At 34.5% G+C, this 27,399-nt stretch overlaps 1 protein-coding gene across 1 annotated transcript in view; it reads right to left on the reverse strand.

Annotated features, from left to right (window-relative positions):
• LOC115211772 overlaps positions 1-27,399 on the reverse strand; it is a 412,137-nt gene that overhangs the window by 309,032 nt on the left and 75,706 nt on the right. Inside the window, exons 10-23 of the mRNA XM_036503112.1 lie at positions 26,192-26,306; positions 22,702-22,820; positions 22,108-22,302; positions 20,592-20,720; positions 18,974-19,135; positions 16,985-17,163; positions 14,331-14,466; positions 12,356-12,429; positions 10,194-10,287; positions 8,836-8,964; positions 7,750-7,802; positions 4,600-4,831; positions 3,486-3,692; positions 1,147-1,263 (exon numbers count right to left, since the gene is read on the reverse strand). Coding sequence (XP_036359005.1) covers positions 1,147-1,263; positions 3,486-3,692; positions 4,600-4,831; positions 7,750-7,802; positions 8,836-8,964; positions 10,194-10,287; positions 12,356-12,429; positions 14,331-14,466; positions 16,985-17,163; positions 18,974-19,135; positions 20,592-20,720; positions 22,108-22,302; positions 22,702-22,820; positions 26,192-26,306 — 1,941 coding nt within the window. The remainder of the gene's footprint in view (positions 1-1,146; positions 1,264-3,485; positions 3,693-4,599; positions 4,832-7,749; positions 7,803-8,835; positions 8,965-10,193; positions 10,288-12,355; positions 12,430-14,330; positions 14,467-16,984; positions 17,164-18,973; positions 19,136-20,591; positions 20,721-22,107; positions 22,303-22,701; positions 22,821-26,191; positions 26,307-27,399) is intronic.

The following is a 27,399-nucleotide window of genomic DNA, read 5'->3' on the forward strand; positions in this document are numbered from 1 at the left end:
ATTGGTGACATCATCATCATCATTTAATGTCCATTTTCCATGCTGGCATGAGTTGACCAGTTTGACAGGAGCTGACCAGCTAGAAAGCCACCCAGGCTCCATACCTATTTCAGCATGGTTTCTATGGCTGGATGCCCTTCCTAACACCAACCACTTTATAGAATATACTGGGTGCTTTTATGTAGCATCAGCATCCACAACCTTGCAAGATTAGCTGGAGATGAATGCAGGGACATGTCTATATGCAAGGAAAATCACACTTTTATTTAGCTTGATGTGTCTTCTCAAGAACAACAAGCTGCCAAGAGTTTCGGCCACCTGAAATCCTCGCTGTGAGTCCTAACGTCTGTAGATGCTTTCGCCCCACTTTGTCTTCTTGGGTTTATCCCTTCCACATGTTACCTTCACAATTTAAAGATCCACACATCTTGATTCAACTGTCTTCACTCATGTATATTAGCTGATCGTACCAGCACAGTTTTCTTTCTTGCATACTACATCTGATTCCTTGACTGCCCAGTTTTCCTCTCAAATCACTTACACCCTAACATATAAACACACTGACATTTACAACAGAGTGTAAGTGATTTGAGAGGAAAGCTGGGTATAATTAAACAATCTGGTAATAGATACATGGCTCAAATTCTGTTCTTTGTTTGCCTGTCTCATATCATACTGGAGGGAGGCGCAATGGCCCAGTGGTTAGGGCAGCGGACTCGCGGTCATAGGATCGCAGTTTCGATTCCCAGACCGGGCGTTGTGAGTGTTTATTGAGCGAAAACACCTAAAGCTCTACGAGGCTCCGGCAGGGGATGGTGGTGATCCCTGCTGTACTCTTTCACCACAACTTTCTCTCACTCTTACTTCCTGTTTCTGTTGTACCTGTATTTCAAAGGGCCGGCCTTGTCACTCTCTGTGTCACGCTGAATATCCCCGAGAACTACGTTAAGGGTACACATGTCTGTGGAGTGCTCAGCCACTTACACGTTAATTTCACGAGCAGGCTGTTCCATTGATTCGGATCAACCGGAACCCTCGTCGTCGTAACCGACGGAGTGCTTCCATCCATCATACTGGTACTTGTCTAATATTATTTCACAATTCAAGAGTGATTAAAAAACTGGCTTAGAAATTATGATTACTTACTTGTTTGTCAGCATCTGTTGCAGAAACTACAGCCAATGTTTTTCCCACTTTATCTGTCTCCAAAACAGTAACGGTTGAAGGATTCAAAGACACCTGAGGTGCGTTATCATTTACATCCTATGGAAAAGGAAAAGTTTAAAAAACTAAATAAATAAAAGAATGCTGTTATATGTATGTATGTATGTATGTATGTATGTATGCATGCATAAGTGATGACTTGCATATTAATTCTTAATTATGGATTATGTTATCATGTTCAGTATGAATTTTTGCAAATATTGCAGGCATTGCTGATCTTATATTTTGTCAAACAAATTCATACTGTTTTGCTTTGGGATATGATTTGGATTTAACATTGTACTACCTTAACTCTTTCATTACTGTACTTATTTTGAAATGCTCTGTGTTTCTTTCAATTACTTCAAATATAACAAAGAATTTAGTAAAATATCTTAGTTATCATTAAGCTAGTGTTAGGAACATTAACTGTAACTAAGGTTTGGTGGAAGATTTTAATTCAAAACTCATGAAAACAAGACATTTGTACTCAGAGCCAGAGCTGGTTTCAGCTGGGTTGGTAACAAAAAGGTTAATAAGGTACTATTTCGAGAAAACTAGCAAGATTTATTCAAGCCAGCAAATATTCTGATAAACAGGGCTTCATAAATATGATGCATCTGAAGAAATACAAAAGAAATATTTATAATGCCAGACTTGCCCATATTAATGCAAGATTAATTCTATGTTAAACTTGTATATGAAAGAAGTTTTTCTTTCAAGTGAATCTGTTTTAACATACTCTTTTACTCTTTTACTTGTTTCAGTCATTTGACTGTGGCCATGCTGGAGCACCACCTTTAGTCAAGCAAATCAACCCCGGGACTTATTCTTTGTAAGCCCAGTACTTATTCTATTGGTCTCTTTTGCCGAACTGCTAAGTGACGGGGACGTAAACACACCAGCATCGGTTGTCAAGCAATGCTAGGGGGACAAACACAGACACACAAACACACATATATATACATATACATATATACGACAGGCTTCTTTCAGTTTCCGTCTACCAAATCCACTCACAAGGCATTGGTCGGCCCGGGGCCATAGCAGAATACACTTGCCCAAGATGCCACGCAGTGGGACTGAACCCGGAACCATGTGGTTGGTTAGCAAGCTACTTACCACACAGCCACTAACTTAATTCCATGCAGAGGAAAAGTTAGAAACCGTCACTTTAGTTATGAAATGTTTTTTCTTCTACAAAGAGTGTTTATTATCTATTGTTTATTGATAGACTGAGATTTTGGGCTTGTTTGAACCATAATCCTATCAGTAACATACATTAATAATCAGTAGGCTTTTAGCTATGTTTAGTTGGCTGTACACAATAAAAATAGAGAGTTTTTCTTTGTCTTCATTTCCTGATCAAATAGGAGTGAAAATTAGCCACTAAGTGATGTCAATATGATTTCATACACTTCAAAATTAATTCAGTTAATTACTAACAAAAAGTATCTATTTCTTATTAAGCTTTTAACTGAAATATTATTCTCAACCTATCAGAATATGACTTTTAACAGAATGTAATCCTAACCATTTATTAAGGAAAATATTACAAATCTTTTTCTAGGTACATCTCTTCAAATTTAGTTGCCACACTACTGAGGCTAACCACTAATGAGAACTCTATCATTTGATGTATATTACAGTTTAATGAATTGGTGAGCTGATGTAGTCTAAGCTTTAGTTGTATAGTCTTAGGATTTAGCTGTCTAATTTAAAGGTGAGGTTAAGGTAGTCCAAGAAGGTTATTTTCATTTAGCTACTCATTATAACTTCTTCATCTTATTTGTGTTATGTTCGAGCATCTTGAATCATAAACTGTCAAATCGAGAAAGCACAAGTAAAAAATAAGAGATACATGTTTATGTGTTTACTTATTAGTGCAATAAACAAAGTCATTCACTAAATCTATTATGATCATGTGTAATTAACAACAGACAATCAGTCCTGTTGACTTCGAGGAAAGGAATTAAAAATAGGAGTTTCGGTCTTCAGGAATTTCGGGAGCATTATCACTCTAAGTAAAATGTAATAAGTATAAATGGAAACCAGAAGCAAATCACAAATTGGATTTTCTAAGCCCTTATAATTGTAAGCTAAATAGTAATAATCATTTTTAATTATGTTAATAACTCTTTGTATTTTTTAAAACTAAACACTAATAATTCTGTGAAACAAATTTATTCTTCTCAATCAGTTTTGGGCTTGCTTTTTTAGCAATATTTTTTACAGATATACATACATTTTTATTTCAGTGCTATACTGCTGAATTTACTTACCAGTACATTAACAGTGATTTCTGCTCTGCTATTTGGTGATAGTGAATTTTTGCCATCCTTTGTGGTAACAAAAAACTTATAGACAGTTTTAGCCTCATAATCTAACGTTGTGCTAGTGGTAATTACCCCACCTTGATTTATAGCAAAGGATTGAGAATCTCCGTCAAGTTCATAAACTATCGAAGGTGTGGTGTCTAAATCAACTGCCTTTAAAGAGAAAGAAAAAAAAAGAAAGAAATCATACAAAAATATAGGAAATGTATTTTTTTCATCTATATTGAAATAATTTACCCTCAAAATTAAAGTGATTTTAAAAGTTATAAAAGTTTTATTTATCAAAATATTGTGCGTGTTTTTACTGGAAAAAATCCCTGATTATTAATATGTGATTTAAGTATATTTATATATCATTCAGAAGATATAGACATGTGCCTATTTGTTTATAGAATAAACATAACATTAAAAACATTGGTTTCAAATTTTGGAACAAGGCTCGTATGTTCGGTGGGGAGTGGGGTTAATCTATTAAATTGACCTCAATGCTCAGCTGGTACTTATTTTCTTGACCTCCAAAAGGATGAAAGGCAAAGTCAACCTCAAGGGAATTTGAACTCAAAACATAAAGACAGATGAAATGCCACTAACCATTTTAACTGACATACTAACAGCTCATGAAATGCAGCCCATGCCAGTATGGAAAATAGATGTTAAATCAGTGGTTCCTAAAGTGGACCATACCCCCCCCCAGGGGCGGTGGAAAGATCTAGGGGGTGTTAAGGAAAGGTGGGGTGACAATGGGGTAACCAAAAGGGGACAGTGGATGTAAAAAAAAATAACGGGTTTATTAGGCTAAGTTTTTATTTATGAAATACTGTTATTTTGAATTTGCGGCAGAATATGGTCAATGTCTGTGATTGTGAGTTGGGGGAGGAGATACTAGGTATATGGCTTTAGAACCTAGTGGGCAGCAGCCTGAAACATTTTAGGAACCACTATATTAAATGATGATGATGATGATGATCATGATTATGATCTTATCCATATAATTGCCATGTAATTTAATTCATTTTTCCTGAAGAGCAAAAGATTTAGAACTTCTGGTTTCTTGCCTTACCTTTACAGTAATTACAACAGTATTAATAAGTGCATCTTCCTGCACAAATCCCTCATATTTAGTTTCTGTAAATATTGGTATTGAATCGGGCAAATCAAGTACCATAACAGTTATACTGGCGTCTGTATTAAATTTACCATCGTTTGCTGTTACTTTGAAGTTGTAAAGAGTTTCTGTCTCATAATCAAAAGTAATTCGGTTGAATATTTTTCCAAGTGTGTCAATGCGAAAGCTACAAAATTCAAAATAAGAAACATAGCTTAATGAGAGGAATGGATATTACAAGAATATAGACAAAGCAAACAACATACTCAGATTTATTGCACAAACAAACAGGTGTGTCTGTGTGGTAAAACACTTGCTTTTCAACCACTTGATTTTGGTTTATTCCCCTTGTCTAGTGTTTCCTGCTATAGCCCCAGGCCAACCAAAACCTTGTAATGGATATAACTAATAGATGGAAACTGAAAGGAGCCTTGTATATATATATGTCAATGGTGTATAACCAGCACACTTATGAGTACCCTTCATTCATTGGACAATAAACTTTGCTTGTGAAGACATGTTGAGGCAAGTGAAATCAAAATCAAAATCAAAATCACTGATGTGACTGATGACAGTAGCACCTGATTGGCACTCCTGCCAGTGGAACGTTAAAAGCACCATCCAAGTGTGACTGTTGCTAGGGCTGCTGACTGGCTCCTGTGCTGGTGGCATGTAAAAAGTACCATTCGAGCATGGTCATTGCCAATGCTGCTGGACTGGCTCCCATGCAGGTGGCACATAAAAACACCTTTTGAGTGTAGTCATTGCCAGTACCCACTAACTGCCCCTCGTGCTGGTGGCACGTAAAAAGCACCCACTACACTCTCGGAGTGGTTGGCATTAGGAAGGGCATCCAGCTGTAGAGACTCTGCCAGATCAAGATTGGAGCCTGGTGCAGCCATCTGGCTCGCCAGTCCTCAGTCAAACCGTCCATCCCATACCAGCATGGAAAGCGGACGCTAAACGACGATGTTGATGGTGATGAGCCCTTCATCTCTTGACAACTGGTGTTGGTTTAATTCTATCCCTGTAACTTAGCAGTTCTGCATAAGAATCTGACAGAATAAGTAAGCAAGCTTTAAAATAAATAATAGGGTCAATTTGTTTGACTAAACCCTCCAAAACAGTGCACCAGCATAGCCAAAGACCAGTAACTAAAACAAGTGAAAGATAAACAAGAAAAATGAAAAATGTATCTCAAAAAATGAGATATGTTAGTTGAGAATATCATGTGAAGAACAAGATCCTGTCTCTCGTTAACAACAGGCTCATTTCCACATCAAATATTTGTCTTGATGATACAGTTTCCTGTTCTGTTATACATACACTGCATGATCGAACAATGGTGATTTCCTAAACAACATGATTGGTAGTTTTTGAGGGTTTTTTAATAAAAATTGGGAGAGTATATCAGCTTTTCTATTTAATGGTACTTTAGCCAGAAGTCAGTCACTCATTATAAATAGTACAAACTCTGTTATTAGTAAATCAAATGCCACAGAAGAATGTACTATACTGAATAGGTAATATATTGCCAAGGTTTGAACTTATTGTCATATAGTCAGCCAGTATTTGAGTGTCTTAAACTAAAAGCCATTGTACCTTGCATGACAATGGACGTGAAATTAGTACAATATTTTTCATTATTATTATTGTTGCTGTTGTTAAGGTAGTAAGCTGGCAGAATTATTAGCATGCCTGGCAAAATTTTTAGATAGCATTTCGTCTATTTTTATAATCTGAGTTCTAATTCCACCAAGAACAATTTTGTCCTTCATCCTTTGTAGGGTCTATAAAATAGGTACCAGTTGAACACTAAGGTTGATGTAATCAACTTATCCCCTCTTCTGAAACTTCTGCCTTGTACTAAAATTTGGTATCATTATTATTATTATTGAGTGAGAGAGCAGTGCATGCCATCAAAGTGACATTGGGGTATAATATACAAAGTCCAATATACCCATCATGACTACCCATATGATAAGGGTACACAAAACACATGCATCACAACCATATGTGCTCAACATGGTGATCTCATATCAATATAAACAGTGCATGACTTTGCAGGTGGGACTCAGTTAGAATTTTCTTTAGGTCAATTAGCCCATCCTGCACAAAAGGTCTCTGAATAAGGGTTGTTTAAGGATGTTGAATGAAACACCTGTTTCTAGAGGTGGATTATTCAAACCCCAAAGAATTCCTTTCAATACATAGCTATGATGCTCTCCCACTACCTCTACTTATGATCAGAGATGCACATTTCGTCAGCCACCAAGCTCAATTGGTTATGGTCAAACAACTGATAAGCAAATCTGTGGTATTGAGCAGAATATTTGCAGTAGCCCATCTTTTACACCAATGATTATTATTATTATTATTATTATTATTATTATTATTATTATTATTAACATTACATTTTGCATAATATATGGGTAAAATTCTAACTTAATTCCAGTACTATAATAAAACTCTTCAAACTAACCATGCATTATTCTAAGATATCTGTAACCATTTTTGCATCAGAATGATAAAATTAAACTACAGTTAATTCCTAAATTCTAATTTTGGTTCACCATTTTTGTTCTTTATCAGTTATTCTTTATCTAACAGAAAAATACAATTTATGACATATTAGAAATATCCAGTGTACATATTAAATATATGACCAATGTCCTAATCTACAGTCATCTTTTATATAAGAAATAACTGGAATTTCTCACTCTTATTAACTCTACAATTTCAGACTAGAAAATAATACCAAAATACTTGAGATGTGTAAATTCACATAAATAAAATGAAAGCTAAAGAATTCCATATTTCATAGGTGACTATCAGAAACTGAAATGTCTCTACTCGTAAATCTACTACAAATTAACCAGATACAAGAATGTTTGCAATTTCAAATAAAGAAAATATTTAACTGATTGATTAATTACTAGGTAATTGAATGAAAATAAATTCTTCAACCCACACTTAAAACAATATTTGTTTTCATACTAAATTCCTTATAAATTTACAAGCATTACAGTAATTTTTCAAATGGGTAATTTATGTAACAGTAACTTTGTAAAAAATGAGAAAGTGTAACTGCATCATCATACTTACTTATTAGAGTTAACTGAAAGTGTTATGAATGAATTACTATCTGCATCTGTAACCTGGAAATATGGGAAAGGCAAGTTAATCAACTGATTTTCTTCAATATTAGTTGTTATTTCAATGCTACCATAATATTCATATTCAATCCCATTAACATGAACAAAATTCAGAAAACCTTAAATTTTATTAATACATTTTCCTGGTAAAAGATTACTCATTATTATCCCTTAAGTTTTCAAGTGCTTCATAATCAACTTAGTCTATTTGTTTCTTCCCATTCTGCTTGTCAATGATGAAGCAAGGGAATTGTAATGACATTCTTCAAATGCAGTATCATTCAGTGAAGAAGACAACACCTTATTCATGTGGCCATCTCAACTACATCTTTATGATATCAAGTTATTATAGAGTCAATGACAGTTAAGTTACCACATTAATAGACTGTGACTCCAGAGAGATTGTGCTCAACTCAGATTTATTTGGTTTTAATAACTAACCTAATCTACATGTGAAGATCAGGTTTGTAATTAGAAAGAAGGTAAACATCTCCAAGGCGAAGTCCCTTGTCTATCTTCAATAACTTGTCCAGCAAGAGATTCTGATGCCTGTTCCTTACTGCCAGATGAAACACCAGAGACCAAACTGGAGTGACAGATCAAAATTATCACTGCTTTGATAAAAAAACATAATTTTTTTTTACTTAAATATGCAAGTTTAGAAGTAGGCAACAGTTCAACTTTTGCTTACTTCTAAACATTTTAGCATTCTAAGTGTTAATTGGCACAAGTTAAATTATTTAATTAACATATAAACTATTAATTCTTAAAAGCATAGGAAATACAATGATACTATGTAATAGCATCTTCTAAAAGAGAAGGGAAAAGTACTGCAAGGTAATATCTCTTATTCTCTTATTCTCTTATATGTTTCAGTCCAATGACTGTGGCCATGCTGGAGCACAGCCATTGGTATGATCATGTTAAAAAAAAAACATTCCCCAGTCATGATAAAATGATCAAAATTGTAGTAACAATCAAACGATAAATAACAATTAATAGATTAATAAATTAATAAATTAATAAATTTACTCACCTCTACTTGCCCAACAACTTGATCCAAAGTTGTTGCTTCACTTATCTTGAACAAGTACTTGTCTTGTGAAAACTTTGGAGGGTTATCATTAACATTTTGGATTTTGACGACAAAAGTTGTTGTTGCTGTCTATAGTGGAAAAGATAATAAAAGAAAACTTCTTTAAAAATTAATAACAAACATGCAAAGTAGAGGTGTAATTTCAATCACATTCAATGCATTACTGGCAGTCAATTTAATTTTACACAGTATATTACTGGTACTTCTTTTGATTGAAAGTGCCCACATGGTGCCACGTAAAAGCACCTGTGCAGTGCTATATAAAGCTGCCCATGCAGCATCATGTAAAAGTGCCATGCAGTGTCACATAAAAGTGCCCGTGTGGTGCCATGTAAAAGCACCCATGTGGTGCTATGTAAAAGTGCCCATGGAGCATCATGTAAAAGTGCCTGTGCGATGCCGCATAAAAGTGCCCGTGTGGTGCCATGTAAAAGCACCCATGTGGTGCTATGTAAAAGTGCCCATGGAGCATCATGTAAAAGTGCCTGTGCGATGCCGCATAAAAGTGCCCGTATGACATCACATAAAAACACCTGTATAATGCCATGTAAAAGCACCCAATGCACTCCGTAAAGTGGTTGGCATTAGGTAGGACAGCCAGCTGTAGAAACCATGCCAAATCAGAATGGAGTTTGGCGCGGCTCCCCAGCTTGCCAGCTCTGGTCAAACCATGCCAGTATAGACAACAGTTGTCAAATGATGATATTTTGTAAATATAATTTTAACAGGCACTCTTCAGGAAAGCATTTAAAACTTATAGCAAACTAGCTGACCCTGTGCCATCAAAAATGACGGCTAATTGTAATATTTTACATATAAATAAGGTATAAAATAAAGTGCATAATAATCACAGATACAAATATTCACATACTTCCCATGTACATGCACACACATACACACATATACTTGCACAGAGTTGAAAAGCTGATTTTTTTTCACCCCTTTATTATTCATCTATCACCCCTTCCTTTCTCCATTGCTATTACTTTCTCTCACTCTCTCTCAGTCAGGACTACATCTCTCACTACATCTCCTTCACTGAATTACTATTTTCTCTCCTCTCTGTTCACTTATACTACTCTTTCTCCTACTGTGTCCTACACCTACTCTGTGATTTTGGACAAATATATAAATATAAATATATATATATATATATATATATATATATATATATATATACAAATATATATGTATATAAATATATAAAAACACTATGCTCATTGTTATATTAGGAGATGAAAAATGCCAGATATAAAACTGAATTTCTAAAATACAAAAATAGAAAAGTTTTTTTTTACCTGGCCAGGTATGGCTTTGTTCGAACATGTAACAGTCATGTCATATTGTGAAATTTGTTCCGCATCTAAAGATTTTGCTACTGTTATATCTCCTCTGTGAAAAAACACAAATAATAAAAAGTGTAAGTAGAACAGTGTGTGTGAGGAGGGTGCATGTATATGTATTTCTCTCTAGCTATATATCTATATATATATAGTACAGAGATGTACTTGCATAGCAAGTGACCTGATCTGAGATCGTGTGCTGGAAGGAAAACAATTGCAGCATGGAAGGTGATTATAAGCCATTTAAGAAACACAAAAAACGTTAGATTCACTTCGACATTTGAATTTAATTTCTCAAAATATTTTCGTTGCTTTGAGACCACAACATGTTAGCACGGAATTTTGTCAGTGAACAGGTCGCCATCTCAAAGTGACGAAAATATTGTGATAAACTAAATTTAAATACTGAAGTATGTGTGTGTTTCTTAAATAGCTTATAATCACCTTCCACGCGGCAATTGTTGAAACATGTGTCGGAAGTAAAAGTTAAACTCCATTTATTTATATATATATTATACATAAAATTCCACGTAATCCTGAAGTTTCTACCTTTAAAAACAAGGAGTTACAACCTCTTTACTTGTGTGATTTTTTTGCTACCCTGGTAACAATTTATCTATTTTTTCTGTGTTAATTGTTAACAAGGGAAAAATACACTCATCTATTTATATATATATATTTAGATGGGTGAATGAATTATCCTATGTTTACCGTTAACATAGGCTCTCTTTCTTTCCCGATGAGAAGATTGCATCTTACACTGTTTATTCCTTTGGAATAAAACCATGCTATCTTCAAAACATATGTCGAAAGAAGAGGAATTTTATTAACATCTTCGTTCAACTCCATTTATTTATTATATATATATATATATATATATATATATATATATATTTATATATATGTATGTATTTGTATATATATATGTATATATATATATATATATATGTGTGTGTGTGTGTGTATACACAAGAACAGCAATTCTACATGATAGTGAGACATGGGCCCAGAATGCAGGAGACATGTGAATGTTAGAAAGGAATGAGGCTAGTATGCTCCACTGGATGTATAATATAAATGTACATGTTCAACAAAGTGCTAATGTTCTGAGAGAGAAATTGGCTGCTGTGTGCAAGAGAGAAGACTGCACTTGTTTGATTATGTGATGCAGATGGATGTTGACAGTTCCATAAAGAATGTCTGGATTGCTCAAAGTGGATAGAATACATGGAAGTGGGAGACCGAGGAAGACATGTGATAAAGTACAGAAGAATGGCCTCAGGACACTGAACCTTTCAGGTGAGATGACAAAGGACCAAGATGCCTGGTACTTTGCCATACAAAGAAGACTCATACTCCACAACAGGAGTGTTAAGACCAATTCTTCTGGTGGTGTAAAGCATTCGTTATGGTGCCATGTAAAAGCATCCATGCAGTTCCACATAAAAGTGTCTGTGCAATGACACGTAAAGCTTCCCATGTGGTACCATATAAAAGCATCCATACAGTGCCATGTGAAAGCACCTGTGTGATGCCACCTGGTGCCATGTAAAAGCACCTGTGAAGTGCCACATAAAAGCATCCAGCGCGCTCTCTAATGAAGTTGGTGTTAGGAAGGGTATCCAGCTGCAGAAACCATTCCAAATCAGACTGGAATCTGGTGCAGCTCCCCAGCTTGCCAGTTCTGGTTAAACCGTCCAACCCATGCCAACATGAACAACAGACATTAAATGATGACAATGACAATGATGATTATGATGATGATGACATTAAAATCATAGCTAAATTTATATGACCAGTTTCACTATTGCTTGTTGCTGTTCAGCCTCAGGCCAATTCTTAATAAAGAGGCATATGGTTAAAAGCATTCTCAGTGTAACAGTCTTTATCCTTGACTACATCATCTAAACTTCCTTTACTTTCTTAAGACAAGAGTGTAATTTCAGAATGATTTGGCTGTTGTTTCTTAGAGGTTAAATAATGGTTGATGATCATGTGAAAGAAGTGTGGGAGAAGAAGAGTGAAAATAAAGAGTACTGGGATTGACAAAAGGAAGATCAGTAAGGTGAGTATAATGTTTGATTATTATGAGGGAGAACAATAATAAGGATACTTACCCTGTTGTAATAGCAAAATCGTCTAGTGAATTGCTGAGTTTGCAGTCAAGCTGTGCATTCTGAGGGTCTACTTTCTGAAATGAACAACAAGAGTATTTAACATGGAATGTTCATATTCTAAGCTAATAATGTAGATACATACACATGAAGAAATGTAATCTCTGCATTGCTGTAAAGTATCATATAAAACTATGACTTATTCAAACTGTAAAACAGAAATAACAAGCAAATATTACTACAAAAACAAATATTACTTAATGAAAAGCAATAGACAAATAGCATTTGACTAGACAAATGGATGTAGGTAATAAGATGAAATGGAAATTCATGAAAATACCAAGTGAACCTAAAACCAATCACATATGTATAGTGTATTAGAACAATACAAATGCCATAATAGAAAAATTTGACAGTTGATACTCTCTAACAATTGTCATTTTGGCATGAAACTTTAGAGTAGTGGTATCAGCATACTCTAGTAAAGGTCCTAGAAAATGAGAAAGCAACCATACTCTGGGGTCTGCCAATACATACATAAGGAGATCAAGGTTAATCAGCTAGATATGTTCTAAGTTCAAATTCCACCAAGGTTGACTTTGCCTTTCATTCTTTCTGGGTCGAAATTTGGTGGGAGGGGATAATTTGATTACATCAACCTCAGTTCATAGCTGGTACTTATTCTATTGACCAGAAAAGGATGAAAGGCAAAGTCGACCTCGGTGGGATTTGAACTTAAAACATAGCGATGAACAAAATACCACTAAGCATTTCATCCAACACACTAACAATTCTGCCAGCTCACCACCTTAGAAGACTACTAAATAATGACAAAATAACTTTTGTTTTCTTAGAATAAAGCCTGAAAAACTTCATCTGGAAATAGTTGCAGAATTAAGTCTTAAATATACCTGAGCAGAATATTACATTCCTTTCTCTGAGACAGGACAAAAGTTTTAAGAACTATAATGACGTTAATCTTATGTGATAATACAAATAATTGAAATGAAAGGCAAAATGTCTAGCAGAAAAGATTTCCCATTTTCCTCATGGTATAAAATTCATTCTAGTATTTGAATCATTCATATTGCTTTTTCTCATCAAAGAACATCAATAACCGCTGATGATTCTCTCTTTTTCTCAGTATTGCATGATAAGTTGACTCAAAAGTTAGTTGAATAAAATAGGCATATTTTCCCCCCTATTAGTTCATCTAAGTCCTGATTAAGCCTTTTGTTACCAACCTGGCTGACACTGGCTCTGACTCTGCAGTACAAATGTTTTGCTTGCATAAGTTTTGAATTAAAATCTTCAACCAAACCTTAGTCACAATTTATGTTCCTAACACTAGATAAATGATAACTAAGTTATTTTACTAAACTCTTTGTTATATTTAACATAATTGAACGAAACACAGAGCATCTCAAAATAAATACAGTAACGAAAGAGTTAATACTACAAGCAAATATATTTATAAATAAATTCATATTAGTACAAAGAGTATACTATAATAATATTAATTCTTTCTACAATACACACAAAACCTGATGTTTGTCAGGAGTTAGTCAATTACATCAACCCCAATGCTCGACTGATACTTATTTTATTGACCCCAAAATGATGAAAGGTAAAGTCAACCTTGGTGGCATTTAAACTGAGAACATAAAGAACTGGAAGAAGTGCTGCTATGCATTTTGTCTGGTGCAGTGATAATTCTGCTAGCTTACTGCCTTAATCATATTAATGGTAATTTATAAAAGCAATGCCTGGCAAAAATCTTTTTATTCTAATTATGATTTCACATATTGGCAAAGGCCTCTTGTTTGTAAAGGTGGTAGCGGTGGCAGTGGCAGTGGTGCTGGTGGAGATGATGACGATGATGATGATGATGATGACGATGATGAAATATTTATCAAAGTACAAAATAACTAAATTTATTTCATTTCTATGGTTTCATAAATGAAAACAATTTACTTACATCTTTAAAAGTGTAAATGGAAGAAGCAACAGCTGTATCTTCTGAGATTGTAATTGTATAGGACTGACTGAGAAATTTCAGGTTGACAGCACTGTTTTCAGTAACAGTTACAACTATAGTGCAATAACTATTTCTCCTACAAAAGAGAGACCAAATTTATTTATTCCCGTGAAAAAAAAAAAATGTCAAATGAAAAAATTGTATCTGAGACCTCACAAGGAAAGTAACATGATGTAAATACTAATATTTAAATACTATAACTTTGGATATTTTCAAAGAAACTAGAAAGATAGAAATTTGGTAAATATAACTTTCTAATAAAAATATAATGAAATGGTAATAAATGTTTGTTTGTTTTTTTGTTTTTTTCTTTTAAGTAAAAAGTAAATAGATGGTAGAAACTGAGAAATGGATAAGGTTAATGTTTATAAATAAAAAGTCAAGTATAATAGATGACTATTGCTTCAATTCAAATGACAAGTACATTTCATGTTTATCAAAGCCCTGCCTTTTATAAGGAAAGTATAAATGAAACAAGATGTGTTTCTTATTCAAGTAGACAGCCTGTGCTACTAATTTCTTCATACTAAAAACATAGTCAATACCTAAAATAAAGTACTTCTTTGACTCAAGCAGATTATATATTTTATGTCTAAAATGAATGATAGCTGTTTAACTTATTTAACGTTATATTTTGGAATTATCCATACAACATGCAAAATATAGAAGTTTACATAAACCGTTAGCATTTAGTTGCATAGAAACTATTGCTTGCTTTTGTCAACTGACATATGGCAATGGCATAAAGTGTTCTTGAGTTGTTGTTTTCCCTAGCTATTACAACCACAACTAAGGCCATGATGGAGTACAGCTTTGTAGATGAAGTACTTAAGAGATCTGGCAGTTATTGATGCTTTAGCCCCAGGTTTAAAATTAGCCCCATGTCTACTCTTACCAATCAGACTTATAACCAAAAATTTTCCAGTCGTGACCACCCTATTTTTTAAAGGCAATCTAAGACTACATTATTTAACATGTCCTTCTTTTTTCTGAGATGCTAGTGTATGATTTGAGAGAGATTTGGATGCTTCTTCTAGCAGGTCAGCTTACCACATTGAGACTCCCTCATTGACCTGCTATTGTTATTGATATTAATTTAATTTAATGACAACATATAACTGAATGGATCAAACCCTTAGTGAAACCCAATAATTTATTTAATGAAACAGTTTAATTTGTGGCCACTAATCTTGGTATATTAAAAGGTTAAAAACAATTGATCTTTGCAGAATGTAAAGTTGAATCAGTTTGAACTGGATTAAAACTAAAGCAATCGAATTTTCAAGTATTAGTCTTAATAAACAATTAGTTCACGAGATTACAGTAGAGTTATTGCTGCAAGCTTTTATCAATCTTAGTTTTATCAATCTTAGTTTTATCAATCTTATCAAACATTCAGAGGTGACTTAAGCAAAACACTTAGAATGGCTACTGGTAAATATTTTAGTATCATATAGATGAATGACCAAAGTTAAACCAGATTTTTAACTTGGAACTATCAGTCTATTAATTACTGTGAAGTAATGCAGACCTCTATTGAAAAACAACGTATTAAATTACAAAATTCACAAAAATTCACAAAATTTCTAATCTGTGACCAAAATAAATCTGCTTAAATAGATTTATAGCAACTGTCAATTCATTTCTATAAATGATATTTTATGGCAATCTTTTACCATGATATGCAAAATTTTTAAATTATATTTCTATATGTAGTTATTGTGGAGGTGCAATGGCCCAGTGGTTAGGGCAGCGGACTCGTGGTCGGAGGATCGCGGTTTCAATTCCCAGACCAGGTGTTGGGTGTGTTTATTGAGTACAAACACCTAAGAGCTCCACGAGACTCCAGCAGGGAGTGGTGACAACCCCTGTTGTACTCTTTCACCCCAACTCTCTCTCACTCTTTCTTCCTGTTTCTTGAGTAACGCTGCGATGGACTGGCATCCTGTCCAGCTGGGGGGAATACATACACCAAAGAAACCGGGAAACTGGGCCCATGAACCTGGCTAGGCTTGAAAAGAGTGCATAAAAAAATATTATGTAGTTATTATTAAAACTGAGAATAGTTCTTTTTAAATATATACCATAATATTTGGGCAAATTATTTATCTGGAAAGCTCTAAAAATTCCTTGCAACTATAATTATAGCAATTTCGTCAACTACTTGTTACAGTATCTGGGGAATGGTATTGATTGGTATTAACTTCTTTACTATCACTTCAATTCTAAATTGTTGCCACTCAAATGCCTCAGTAAAAAAGTTCATATAAGGCCAAATCATGTCCAAAATTTTCCCCCTTAATTACTGAAAATATAAAAATACTATTAGTATATAAACATTTTAACCTCACTTTGAACACACACTTTGTAATCAATAGACAGATGTGTCTAATACTTTTGATGGAATTCAACAACCCCTGATCAACTGAAGAATTTGAACTCAAAACCACCAACTATAAAGCCCCTCAGCAATTAAACCTACTTCCCAAAAATTACCTAGAGTTAAGCAACATAAGAACTTAGTATCCCAAAACTGATTTGTGCTCTTTTATGTCACATATCTAAATAAACTTAAGCATTAGAAAATCACTCACCTTAAGCTTTCTGGTGTGGCTTGATCTTCAGCTTTAATGACAACAATATATTTATCGTTCCTGTTTAACTTACCAACAGCATTCAAATTTTTGCCACTTATACTAAATTTATCTTTTCCACTGGTCAAACTATAAACAATGATTTTGTTGTCTCCACTGTCTTCATCAGTAGCATCAAACTAAACAAAAGATAGAATAAATTAATGGTTGCTTTATTTGTTTTTACATTTGATGCAATGATGATGATGATGATGATGATGACAAAATCAACTATATTTATCCCTAACAAGTACTGTCAATTGAATTGATCTTCTTGTCAATAATATTGTTTATTTTTATTAGTCTCAAGTCCATTTGGATACGACTTAGATTTGTTTCCAATAAAGATAAGTGTTGTATTACGTTTAGTCCTACACTGAAATAAAATCTTTGTAAACATTATTTCAGGATAGCATTTAATCCTCTAGCATTCATATTATTCAGTCAAATGTAATGCTTATTTATTCACATTGTTTAGAATTAATCATGCATTATTTTGTAGCTTTGAAATTTCATTGATAGGATTGTATATTTGTACAATGATATTGTAGCATAGGTGTGAGAGGCTGAATTTGACAGGTTTAAACATGAAACAGTCAGAATATTTTGGCCTGATATGGCCGGTTTAAATGTTAAAGGGTTATATATGTTACCTCTGACATACATATTGCCATTCTTGCAGATATCATCTCCAAATTTTTTCATCTCTAAACTATTCTATTTTTACATGTCAGCAAATGTACAATCTAACGTGTTTACTTAGTGATTCTTTTATCCCTATTTTGGAATGTATACAGGATGCTATGTTTAGTAAAAGGGTCCATATAAGGCCAAATCATGTCCAAAATTTTCCCCTTAATTATTGAAAATATAAAAATACTATTAGTAATTGACTAACATCTTTTTTCCTCACTACATAATTATTTCCTATTAAATATTTCTCACTAGATATTTAATTATTTCTAATTAGATTTCTGATGCTTGCTACTTTAAAAATGTCCAGACTAACTTAACTGGAGATGATAATTCCTTTAAATTTTGTTGGGGAGCTTCAATGTAGTGCCTCAAATGAACTGAAGGCACTGTCTATGTAGCTGTGAACAGATTCAGTTATTTGAATTGATCAAAATATATCACTGAAAGTTATTTTAAGTAAAGCTGACGCTAGCTGGATTTTAATCTCTGTTATGGAAGCTACAAAGTTAGGCTTGAATTCATAACAATGAGGTACCAAATTAGGTTTTATCTCATAACAGTGAAGTACCAGTCCCAACTGGTATTGAAAAGTAGTTTTAATCTCAAAGCACAAACTGGGTTTGAGCCCAAAACTGTGAAATGTCAAAGTAAATATAATAAAGCTTCCAATCCAGTAAACTATTGATTACATCAAACTTATATTTAAAGGAAATTTTTTAAGAAAAATAAATCAGTTATGACATAAACATTTGTAAAAGATATTCACTTCATAATTAACTCACTAGTTGTCAAGTCCTTAACAGTTAACTATTTCAACTCTATAAGTTTACTGTCTTAAATAAGAAACATTCAGTCTGTTCATTATTCAAAAGTTTTCTTGTTAATTGTACCCAGAACACATTTGAAGGTGATACATCAAAAACAATGCTATATTTTCATTCAAGTGGAACAAAACCACACAGATTTGTAGTTAAGTGTTATAGTCAATTATTTAATCCTTCAATACATGACTGGTACTTATATCACTGACCATAGGAAGAAGAAAGACAAAGTATTCTCCACAGAACTTAGAATGTCAAGGTTTGAAACTAAAAGCTACCCAGCATTTAGATAAACATTCTGTATTTTCTAACATTCTATCGGCTTTAAAACTATCACGATAAAAAGATATATAAATTAGTATATTAATGAAACAGAAATCAGATACTATTATGAAAGCAAATAGCCTAATCATAAAAGGAAAGTATCTATTACCGAAGTGATTTGACGAGGGCTACTGGAATAATCCCCTTCTATCACGGAGGCTGACGAACACTGGGTAAAGATTGGTGGATTGTCATTCTTGTCAAGGACGTTAATTGTTAGTGTTCCAGTACCTGTCTGAGGATTCTGAACACCTGTCTCAACTATGGTAACCTATAACATAAAATTCAGACATTAAAATAATTAAATACATATATTTAATTAAATAGTGTTATGGGCATATATTTGCAAAGAAAGAAAGAAAGAAAGAAAGAAACACACACACACACAAATATATACATAGCTATAAATACTTATGCATACAAATATAATCTTGAGTTAATGATGGTGCTTCTAAGCAATCATTGAACTTCCTTAAAGCAGTCATCAAATCTCATCAAATCACATCCGGCTTTCTTAAATAAATACAATACGTTAGATAATAAAGGCTCTGATGAAACACAAAAGTTATTGCAAGAAAGCATTTGGTTATAGGTTTCCTAACTTAGAGCTAATCTGAGATCGGACAACAAGAAATGTTTAAACATAATGCTAACAACGAGGGATCCATCTAACCATGTTAAGATTTTAACTTAGATCAATGAAACACTTCCCAATACATTTATCACTATTGTATCTCTAATAAAGTTACTTGACATGTAGCAAATCAGTTGATGTTATAAAAAGAAACTACAAAGAATTACAGTTCTCTGCAGTAAGTAGAATGAATATTTTGGTTTGAATGTTGCAATACCAAACCCAAACCCTCCCAAGGATAGAACTTATTACAGACTGCTGTTCTTATCCAGTGATGGTGTATTTATTTCATCTTTATTTCATCTAGTTTCAGCTCACGAGCTGTGGCTATGCTGGGGCACCGCCATTTGGTGTTGCTACATGATTTTACTTCACGAATGCTTTTTAGCAATTGACATTTGGTGCATGAGAGAGTTTGATGCAGCTGCCCTCATCTGCACCTCCTGCCATGAAGTTGGTTCATCTGGGACACCTGACAGGAAGAGGTCGAGCTTTATTTTGAAGACACCTACATCCACCCCATGCAGATCTCTCAGGTCCTTCAGGAGGAAGAGCTGTGGACCTCTGAAGCCCAGGCTATTGCGGTATCTTGTCCTACATCTTGATGGCAAATTCGGAGTCCTTGGCACTATGCAGTGGCGCCCAGTTCTGGTATTTGTGTAACTCTCAATGCCAAAGTTTGGGACAAGTCTTGTCTGGAGTTTACCTCACTATTTTTTCTTTTAGCAATATGGAAACTGGAATAAGAACTTTCAGACTAAAAGATTTTCCCAGAAATTGTTATAGATAAAAAGGAATAAAATATTTGAAAAACATCAATATTAATATATATCTTTTCAGTGAGGTTAATGTACGCTGTGAATATACTGAAATAAAACAGAACATATAAGCATTTTACTCTTTGCTCCTTTTTGGATTGTTCCTTTTTCTTACCTTTTATGATAACAATTTACAAATAGTATTCAGGAACAATTTACAAATGGTACAGAGAATAAGTATTTCAAACACCAACTACACTTTTAATTAAGTATAAAAGCAAATGGAAGCAAGTTGGAAAAGTACTTTAATTTGATCAGAAAAGGTAATTACTTACAGGAAGAAAATATATAGTCTGTGTCTCATAATCAAGATTCTTTTTTATCAATTGTATCTGACGATTCGTATTAATGGAAAAATCTGCAGAGGTAGTTGTAAAGTCATAATTTACTGAGTTTCCAGAGACCTTCAAAATACAAAGATATCAATGTGAATACAAAGTTAATGACATAGTATGACATATTCCGTTGCTGCAATATATAAGCAAAATAAACATGCATGGTTAGTGCTTACAAAAATTAGGGTTTAGCTGCAAGTGAATTATGAGATTGTTATTTAAATGATGTGGAAATTACTTTTCTGCAGGTTCAACAATTTTCAGAAACTACTGGCTTGGGTATTTTTGTATTTAAATGAAAATGGAAAACTATTCATTCCTAACTAAAGGTTAGATAAAAAATATATAAAAAAACAGACTATGTAACACAATACAAGAGGTAAATTTATTCATTACTTTTACTTGTTATGATAGGTGGTGACCTGGCAGAACTGTTACAGTGTCCAACAGAGCATTTCATGGTATTTGTTCAGATTCTCTGTGCAATGAGACGAGTTCAAATCCCATCAAGATCACTTTTGCTTTTCATTCTTTACAGTCAATACAAAAGCGTCAATCCAATTTGGGTGGTGGACAGAACTGCAAGAACATCAGACTAGATGCCTTGTGGTATTTGTCCCAGTTCCTTGTGTTCTAAGTTCAAATCCCACAATGGCCTGCCAGATGGTAGACTTTATCTGTTACCTAAATTAATAATATAACCACCTTGCACTTTGGGTGCCTTTAGCAACACCCACTCCATTGCAAGCATTCAGATCAAGTTTCCAGGTTGAGAAACCTTTCCTCCCACCCCTCCCTCCTCCATTCCATAAGCATTGGAAACCCTATAATCATGAGTAACTGCCTTCCTTCCAGTCAAAAAGATTAAAAAAAAAAAAACGATATTTTTAATCCAGCACCTCAGTCACTGCATTCCAGTTTTACTGAAGTTACATAAGTATAAACGTTTTCTTGTTTATGTACAAGGCCAGAAATTTTCATGAGGAAAACACAGTCGATCAAATTAACCCCAGGACTTATTTTACATCATAATGTTTAAACAATAGCATTATTAGTTGTAGGTTTCCAACAGATCAATCACTGGTTTACTGCATTTATGGAAACAAGAGTGATGAGAAGTGACCTGATTTCATCAACATACAGACAAAGGATTATCTGAGTCAACGGCCATTCATTTACTTTATAAATCTGAATATTTGCATAATATACGTAACTGCAAGTCTTTTTACAATTGTCTGACTTAATACATTAAACTTAACAATGAATAGGTGCTACATTTTCAGTGTATTAATACAAGCAAAGTAACATGCCTTTGTAAGGAATACAGCAGTCATAACAAAATCTGAACTATTGTGAAGATGGTCGATTGGTTAACAGAAATAGAAAAGTTTATTCACAAGAAATATTCAAAACCATTTCAAGTGTTGTAACTCATTAAAAGTCAAATTATGCTTACTAAATCTTTATCCGATACTGTAATTATCATGGGACCATTTATATCTTTATTAAGAGCCAATGTGCCAGGAGGTGAATTCTCATATATATAACCTGTAGATGGTGAACCAATCTCAGGTTTAAAGTTATCTTGTGGCTTCACATTCAAGTTTATAATTGCTGTGGCATACCGCTTATTATAATTTTGTTCTTCAACCTAAATTAAAGGAGTAGAAAAAAGACATGAATTTGAGAAATATTGTTAAGAATGCAAGCAAAAATTTCTTCATCTCATAGACCAAGATGTGTAGATTTATCATAAAATCAGTATAAATATACAATTGTGCAGAAATAGGAGAAATAAAATATCACAATATTGAACATTTAAATAAAATGAGCTAAGATGATAAAACATTTAGCATTGGTTGACACAACTCTGAATAACTGCTTATTAAACAAAATGAATAATATATTTCAAAAATATAATGAATGCATTATAAAATAAAGTAAAAAATGATTGGTCTGAAGCACATAAAACAGAATATGAAGAATAAACTTTTGTAAATGTTATGAATTTGCATTCAACAGTAAAAACATTCTGAAATTTAAAACTTACTCTAACTATCATTTGATATGTGCCTTGAGTAGCAATTGGTTTTATTTGAGTGAGAACCCATTGATATCCATTTAAGGAAGTAGATCGTTGTACTGAGAATTTATCTTTCAGACTTGCAGCTAAAAAGAGAAAGACAAATAAAATCGTCAGTTTTTAAATTTTAGGTCACTCTATATACATGAGTTCAGATCTTTCTTTCAACTTAATATTACATATTTAAGCAAACCTTGTTGGAAGCAACTATTCTCACAACTTTGTGTGACAATACAGATAATAGTAAAATCATAATTTGAACATCTACTTTTCCATGATTGCATCTGAGTTATCAGGTGTTTATTGAGGCAGGTTCTCAATGGCTAGATACACTTCTTGTCACCAACACTGCTTGTGTGACAGTGACACTCATTTACAATTATCACATGGTGTCAGGACAAAGAAATACGAACAAACACACACATACACATGCACACACACACACACAAACACACACACACACAAACACACACACATGAATATATATAAGGTAGGTTTCTTTCAATTACCATTAATCAAATGCACTCACGAAGCTTTGCTTGACTGGGCTAAAGTAAAAAGCACTTTGCCAAGGTGCCATGAAGTAGGACTGAACTGGAAGCTATATGGCAGTAAAGCAAGCTTCTTGACCTCACAGCCACAGCTGTGCCTATTTGTGCTCGCGTCTATACTTACAAAATATATAAAATTTTCAAATCTATTAATATACTTCACTGTATTTCTGAGTTAAACATTTCATACTACGATGTCTCAGTGTATCTTGATATGAACTGCATCATATCTGGGGTGGTGGAAACTGTCTTAATATCATGAAAACAAAGACAAGCATTCTTTACAGATCTTTGAGGCTTAAGAAAAGCATTTAAATATTATATCATGAGAGAACTGTGAGCAAGATATTGTCCTGAAGTGGAATTTGTGTGTGATACACTAAATATAAACGAGAGCATTCTGGGTGTCCAAGAATTTGAATCTGGAGATCTCCATTTCCAGCGACTTTGAGGGCCACCTCCCAGTGGTGTTGGCGTCAATAAGAGCCCTCGACGAAGAAAGGCTGAAGACGCTCGACCTTTATTCTCTAGAAAAACGACGACACAGTGGTGATCTCATTCTTGCTCACAACATCATAAGCGGAAAGTGTAACCTCTCGAAAGAGCTGTTCTTCACTCCTGCTCCAGAGCGTCGGCTGCAGGGTCACTCCAAAAAGCTCTATCTGCAATGATTTCATCTCAATCGAAGGAGAGGGACTTTATCCGTCCAGGTTGCGGATCCGTGGAATAAGCTGCCGGACGAGATAGTGAAGATGCCAATGACCGCTCGGTTCAAAGTCTCCCTTGACCACAAGTGGCCTGAACTCTTTACATGAACACCACCCTGTACAAAACTCCATGTCCCCCTACATGGCCTTGCTTTTTGCTTTTTGAGCCAAAAAATTAACTAACTAACTAACTAACTACAACAAGATGACCAAAGTTTTTTTTTTCCAAGGTCTGGGGTCTCCCGCCTGTAAGCCCTAGACCATCACCTAATCACCCTTACCCATCTTGTTGCTTAACAACAACAACAACAGAGCATTCTAGGTCCACTAGTGCTGAGCTGTAGACACTGAGAAGCGTGAATACTGAAAACTACTTATTGTATAGCTTGACATTTTAAAATTTGCTTAAATACGATACCTTAAATGTGGAGCTATCAAGGATATTGTTATATTCTGGTTTAATGATGGTAACCTCTTTTGTGAGTGTAATATAGTTTCAAAATAGATATATATGTGGATCCTGATAAATTCGCCTTTTCCTTCTATATTTTCTTATTAATGTCGGCATTAGCATTGTTAATGTTAGTATCAGCAATCTCATCATCACTCAGCTCATCATCACTATCACTAATACTCTCATCAGTGTCATCACCATCATTATGCTGGGGTCAACTTTGCCTTTCATCCTTTCGGGGTTGATAAGTTAAGTACCAGTTGTGTACTAGGATCGATCCCCAAGAATTTTGGGCCTTGTGCCTAGAGTAGAGAAGATTATCATTATCACAGCCATTCTATATGCATTCTCCATATGGACAAAACTTTGACAGTCTGTTATATAATTCCTTTTCATGTATATTAAATTCCATACCAGGCAAATGCATCCAAATTGCATTTTACATGCTCAGTGTTCTTGCTGTAGTAACCATTTACCACCAGTTTATGACATACTATTTGTGCTACATGGCCAAAACAATAATTATCCTTTCCTATATTCATCTGTCAATGCCATAACTATTTCAGTGCATTTCTCAATTCAGTTACCCTCAACCTTTTCTCTAAGTTCACTATGTATTTCCTACTTGCATTTTTTTTTTTGCTAGTGGGAGTGGTCATAGCTGTTGCAGGGCCTTCATGGACAGGTGAAGTTGATGCTGTTATTGTTCTACTTAACCCTTTCATTACTGTATTTATTTTGAGATGTTCTGTGTTTCTTTCAATTATTTTAAATATAACAAAGAATTTAGTAAAATAACTTCATTATCATTAAGCTAGTGTTAGGAACATAAATTGTGACTAAGGTTTGGTGGAAGATTTGAATTCAAAACAAGACATTTATACTAAAGAGCCAGAGCCAGTTTCAGCTAGGTTGGTAACGAAAGGGTTAAACCATTGCAAATCAACAACTGCAGGAAAAACATGAGCAGGGAGGAGATTCCAGAGGGACAATGCTCTGGGGAGGAAGAGTTAGATATAGTGGGTTGTGCAGAGCTTGAGTGGTTAACAAAAAAGAGGTGGCAAGAGGTGGAGAGACAACTGGATTAGGAATGCCAGAGGGGAGGAGGTACAAAACCAGATTGGTCTTTTTCTAACAACAACCATTTAATTACTCTTTTACTCTTTTACTTGTTTCAGTCATTTGACTGTGGCCATGCTGGAGCACCACCTTTAGTCAAACAAATCGACCCCAGGACTTATTCTTTGTAAGCCTAGTACTTATTCTATTGGTCTCTTTTGCCAAACCACTAAGTGACAGGGACGTAAACACACCAGCATCGGTTGTCAAGCAATGCTAGAGGGACAAACACAGACACACAAACATATACACACACATACATATATATGTATTATATATATATATATATATATATATATATATATATATATATATATATATATACATATATACGACAGGCTTCTTTCAGTTTTCATCTACCAAATCCATCACAAGGCTTTGGTCGGCCCGAGGCTATAGCAGAAGACACTTGCCCAAGGTACCACACAGTGGGACTGAACCTGGAACCATGTGGTTCGTAAGTAAGCTACTTACCACACAGCCACTCCTACACCTGAGAATTGTTGAGAAAATTATATTAATACAAAAATGTTCAAACATTTTATGCCCTAATACTATAAAAGTTACCATAACTATTAAATTATGAGTAGAACAGCTTTGGTGGAATAGAAATTAAATATGCTTACTCTCAATAGAAAGTTCTAAAGCTGAATTTAAGGTATCTCTGTCTTTAGCTTGAAGTGTGACCGGAGTATATGGATCGTTTCGTGGTATTGGAAAAAGATTTAGCTGTCCATTAATCTGAAAAATAATAATAAAAAAAAACAAATTAAGCAAGATATACAGAAATATAGATAATACAGGTGTATGTATGTATGTGTGTGTGTATGTATGTGTATGTATGTTAGTATGTATACGTGTATATGTATATATACATCATCATCATCGTTTAATGTCCATTTTCCTTGCTGGCATGGGTTGGACGGTTTGACTGGGGACTGGCTAGTCAGGAGGCCACACCAGGCTCCAGTCTGATCTGGCAATGTTTCTACAGCTGGATGCCCTTTCTAACACCAACCACTCCGAGGGTGTAGTGGGTGCTTTTACATACCACTGGCACAGGAGCCAGTCGGGGTGGGGCGGGGGGCTGGCATCAACCCCCGTTAAGATGGTGCTTTTTACATGCCACCAGCACAGGGAGCCAGTCAGGTAGATCTGGCAGCGACCCATGCATGAATGGTGCTTATTGCGTACCACCAGCACTGGTAACGGCCACAACTACAATTTCCACTTAATTGTGATTTGATTTGATTTACTTGACTCAATAGGCCTCCTCAAGCATAGCATGTCACCCGATGATTCAAAGGTACTTTTTAAATGGGCTGCTTATTCAACACTGGTGTAGGCTACAGCTGTGATCTCACTTTCCTTGCTGGATCTTCTCAATCACAGCATATCTCCAGAGGTCTTGGTCTTTTGTCATTGCCTCTGTGAGGCCCAACGTTCGAAGGTCATGCTTCACCACCTCATCCCATGTCTTCCTGTGTCTATCTCTTCCATGGATTCCTTCCACACAAGTCTCTTCATCCATACATAGCACATGGCCATACCAGTGCACTCATCTCTCTTGCACACCACATCTGATACTTCCTATGTCCAACATCTCTCAGGGCACTTAAACTCTGTCATGTGTGCACACTGACATTGCACATCCAAAATCAACAGGACATTTCAATGCAAATTCTCATATGAATGCTATTTTCTGCCATAACTTTTAAAGTTTTCTTGAAATTTTATACACAGATGAAATATGTGCTAAGGACAGGTTGAGACAAATAAATTTTTACCTAGGCCACTGAAGCAAAGCTTAAGATGATTTTTGATTGACTGATTG

The sequence above is a fragment of the Octopus sinensis genome, linkage group LG5, assembly GCF_006345805.1.
Source record: "Octopus sinensis linkage group LG5, ASM634580v1, whole genome shotgun sequence".
NCBI lineage: Eukaryota > Metazoa > Mollusca > Cephalopoda > Octopoda > Octopodidae > Octopus > Octopus sinensis.